Consider the following 4,576-nt stretch of genomic DNA (forward strand, 5'->3'; position numbering starts at 1 on the left):
GAATTGCGATTGACCACCGAAGAAATGTCTGAGTGGCAGGATGTAATCAAAATGGATGATTATTTGGCAAAAGGACGAAGGCCGCAGTTCTGGGAGGAGCCGTTCACGCGACGCGTAAGTTTAGCAGTGTAAAAGTAGTCGTAGTAGTTATTGTAGAGCGTATTTTCTTCAAAAATTATTTCAGGTACTGGATGCTATCAAAAATAAACGCTTGGAAATGAAGAAAGCTGCACGCATTTTGGGTGTCTCCTACGGTACTTTGTATGGACGATATCGAGAGGTCTATGGATGTTTGAAGCACCCTTATAGGTTGGTCTGAAATTGTACTTGTGAAAAGGTTTGCGTTTAAATTACGAAATAAACTATTCGAATTTTTGGCGAAGGTCCGAAAAGGCGAAAATTCTCTCTGAATGCAGAAGATTAACTTTTAAAATTAGAGGCATAGCGTTAGTTTACGTAAACATACATACATATGTATATATGTACATACATTAGAGTGGTCCAAAAAGATTTAAGTCGGAATTTTAATGCCGCCACCCCCTAGGATTGTTCTATACCGAAAAAATACACCCCTATTTTTTATCAAATCAAACCAAAAAATATTAAGGGAGTGCTCAAAGCTCTCAAAGTTTTCCATGTATTTTATATGGGGGAATACAGCTTTTCGTAGACATGGTATACAATTTTTGAGCACTCCCTAAATTTTTTATTATTTCTAAATAAAAAATATGGTTTTTTCGGTATAGAACAATCCTATGGGGTGGCGGCATTAGAATTCCGATTTTACTTTTTCAAATGCATTTTTGGACCACCGTAATGTACATACATACATACCTGTGATTAAGAAATTAATTAAAAAATTTGAACTAAACACATTTGGGTTGTGCTAGTAAAAAATACTTTTAGTAACAAGGTAATATGACATTTTTAGGGCCTACGCGGATTACATTTACATAGTTTTTATCATTCAAAGAGTCTTCAACATATGATGAACGTCATAAAATTATTAAATGCATTCAATTATTCAGATCGAAATCGTATATTTAAACTCTTACTTAACTTAAATAAACTTAACTCAACTTTATTGCAGTAGTACCACTTTTCGGCCATCACAAACAAATCAATTAGCCGTGCAGCCGCGTTTTGACATGGTTTGGCCCTCGCCTAAGCGTGATAGTGGTCTAATGCCTGGTCAGTTGGGTAGGTCTGACGTTGTAGATGCAGTGTGTAGAAACTAATAACTTTTCCACAAATTATTTGCTTTTATTCACTATAGAAATCGGAAAAATACGTCCAAAGGATCTAAGTGAATTGTGGACGCGGCCACAGATATGAAAAACAGCACAACAAAAGATCACAACCTGTAAATAATTTTGCTGTTTATCATTATAAGCAAGTCATATTTGCAGTATCGCGATAGGACTTACAAGTGTTACTAGTACTTTTTTCTAACTATCAATAATTTTTGTATTACTCGAAAATTATAAGATTCACAAGTATTTACATACATACATACCTACATTCGTATAGAAAATATGTTTATCTTAAGAAAACAAATGTAATATTAAGCAAAAACAAAATGGTAAAAGACATTAAAAAGACAATTAGCAGTGTGTAAGTTTAGTGTGAGGCTAGTTATAGTTGTTTCCAATTCACAGCACTCGTGCAGGTACTGAAGTAGTTATTGATTTATTTAGATGTAATACGTAAATCATAATTTCTAGCTAAATAATATCGAAAATTTGGTTAAAATAAAGCATAACTAGGTGTGAAATGAAAATGTAATGAAATAAAGTATTTAAATAGCAAATAAAATTCGTTAAGTATTTGTTAAATTTGGCAATATACTATACATATGAATGTAGTAAATATACACTTGCTTGCAATGTTTGTTTTTTTTTGTTTTTGGTAGTCAAATTATTTCCTAAAAAAGTATGAACATATATATGTACTTTTAGACAAAATCAAATGAAAACCGTATTCTTGATTACTTTCTTGCTGTAAATAGTCGATTAATATAAAAAATAAATATTATTACACTACAAAAATAGACAGCTAAGTGTGTGTTAGTATGCTAAAATTAAATAAATAAAAATATGTATTTAATTTCTATCTTACAGACAATTGTAATTAATTTAGATATGTCGTAACTGGGCAGGATAGGAGATTGTATGTTGTTCCAAATGCGTATACGAAATGTCTTATACTGAAATATATAGTGCAAAACGACATAAACTTTTCTTTAGCCAATGAGCCAAAAATACATTTTAGTGGTTAAAAATATTTTTATCGCATCTGAGGTGGCATCCTATGAAGAGGTGAAAAATAACATGGAAAAGAGTTCTGTTTTAGACTTGAGTTTGGAATTCATGGAAATATGATATAAAGCACATTTAAAGGACTAACTATTTTAAATTAGAAATCCCCACTACTACCACTACGTCTGATCGAAAGATTACTTTGTAAACAAAGCACAGCCTATGCTTAAAACTCACGCAAATACTGCGCCAATAAATCACTGTGTTGTTAAAGCAAGTTATTTCGAGTAAAATAGTTGAATAAATGTTTCACAACAAACACATCAGCTGTGAAATAATTCTCTCAATACATGACTACATTTCGGAACTGCCATATAAAGCATACATGGGACTTACATAAAAATTTCGATATGTTTTATTTGTTGTTACTTGTATAACACACATTTGAGGAGAAGTAAACTTTTCAATAATTTCAACACACTTGAATCACTAATTCATATGCTATTTCGAGTGCCCTACCGCTTACTATCACTTAGCCAGCGGAAGCCCACGCATGGAGGCGTCTGTTGAAACTTTTGGCGGCAAGCACATAGTAAGTTTCATATTTCACGTTGTAAATAACACACATTCAAACACAGTAACATTAGACGCCACTAGTAACATAACTATTCACCTATTTATTTAAAAAAAAATTTAATTATTTGCACTTTTATTTGCGGTAGGCCCGCTTCCGGCGGCTATTAAATAATTGTTTGCAACTTTGGTTTTCCGCTCGCTGTATCCGCCAAAAAATTTCTTATTAATTAATTAATTTTCGACTTTGCTGGCTCGTTGAGCGAACAAGCTGATTTCTTGTCAATAATTAGTTGTTATTTTGATAAATAAAATAAGCCCTGATTTCCACTCCAAATTATTGGTGTCCAACTTTAAATAGCAAATTTGTTCTCTTCTATATGCTTTAACCTTTTTAAATACCGCTTCCGGTGTCTAATATTTAACTTCCCGTAGCACCCTGTGTCAGGTTATCTTTCGCTGCATCCGTTAGAAATCGATGTTGTGTTATCGATAAGCATTTCGACAACGCTAACTTGTCAAAGTGAATAACAATTGGTGTTTGCATGTCACAATTATTTATTAAACTTGTACATTAATAAAGTTTATTTGTTACATTTATTATTATAATGCTAAAGGAATTGAATGTCGAAGGTAAAACGTACTTCTTTGAGTGCGCAGTGCAGGGAGATGTAATAGAATACTTTTTGTATGATTCCAATGAAAACTGGACGGCAGTGAAAACTCAGGAGGAGGTGGCTCAGACTTTGCAGGTGTCATACATACTCAATGCATTATTTCACACCAATACTTAATCCCTATCGGCCGCTGTGGTGTAGTGGTAAGCAGTGCGCGCTTCCACTCCACAATGCCTGGGTTCAAACCCTGGTCAAAGCAACATCGCAAAAATATAGAAAAAAGGTTTTTTCTTAACAGCGGTCGTCCCTCGGCAGGCAATGGCAAACCTCCGAGTGTATTTCTGCCATGAAAAACAGCTTCTCATAAAAATACAATCGCCGTTCGGAGTCGGCGTAAAACTGTAGGTCCCTCCGCTTTGTGTGACAACATCAAGGCGCACGCCACAAATCGGAGGAGAAGCTCGGCCAAACACTAACATATGTGTAAGCGCCAATCTATTATTATTATTATTATTATTATTACTTAATCCCTACATATCTATGTATATAAATGTCTTTTATAGTTGCTGAATAAACGCATCAAGTACGATGTGGCTACAGCCTACGATACTATGCAAAATACGCAACCAGAATCAGCTAATTGGTTGGTGAAAGATCATGGAGTCGACGCGTCTACTGCCAGCGAGCGTATATTGACACTGAAATATCGTGTCAAAGGTTGCCCATTCAAGTTTGAATGGCGTTTAAAGCGAGAAGATAAGTCACTTACTATCACACTGCCAGTAAACGAGGTTACCAGTTTAGTAGACCGCTTGCCAGTGCAAATCGAAGAGCTATTGGAAGTTTTACGGCGCAAAGAAGATGAAATAATTCAGTATCGAACAGAGTATGGCAGTCTGCGGCGATGTAGGATTTTTCTAATGCAAGTATTCCTCATATGGTATAATTTATTAATATTTACAGCAACTGTTGCCACAAACCCGTTTGATGTTAACAAGTTTCGTGAACGTTACGCTGCAACTGATATGAAAGTAAAGATATTGCAAAAGCTTATAGCACGTTGGCGGGTTGAGCATGGGCAAACCGATTCAACGCAGGCCGCAGAAATCTCCCAAAGCAACACATCTA

The 4,576-nt window shown here is 34.7% G+C and overlaps 2 protein-coding genes across 2 annotated transcripts in view; both read left to right on the forward strand.

Annotated features, from left to right (window-relative positions):
* The window catches only part of LOC108358955 (uncharacterized), a gene marked incomplete at its 5' end in the record, with an annotated part of 5,565 nt that extends 4,089 nt beyond the window's left edge, over positions 1–1,476 (forward strand). The window contains 4 exons of the mRNA XM_017610504.1: positions 1–114; positions 185–309; positions 1,091–1,200; positions 1,277–1,476. Coding sequence (XP_017465993.1) covers positions 1–114; positions 185–309; positions 1,091–1,200; positions 1,277–1,335 — 408 coding nt within the window. The remainder of the gene's footprint in view (positions 115–184; positions 310–1,090; positions 1,201–1,276) is intronic.
* Positions 1,477–3,335: 1,859 nt separating this feature from the next.
* LOC108358942 (uncharacterized) lies at positions 3,336–4,573 on the forward strand (the record flags this gene model as incomplete). The annotated part of the gene is made up of 3 exons (XM_017610470.1): positions 3,336–3,583; positions 4,012–4,354; positions 4,412–4,573. Coding segments are annotated over exons 1-3 (649 nt in total), but the record flags the coding sequence as incomplete, so codon positions are not given.
* Positions 4,574–4,576: the final 3 nt, after the last annotated feature.

This window comes from Rhagoletis zephyria, unplaced genomic scaffold, assembly GCF_001687245.7.
Source record: "Rhagoletis zephyria isolate East Lansing unplaced genomic scaffold, Rhagoletis_zephyria_1.1 Rzeph_scaffold_00317, whole genome shotgun sequence".
Classification (NCBI taxonomy): domain Eukaryota; kingdom Metazoa; phylum Arthropoda; class Insecta; order Diptera; family Tephritidae; genus Rhagoletis; species Rhagoletis zephyria.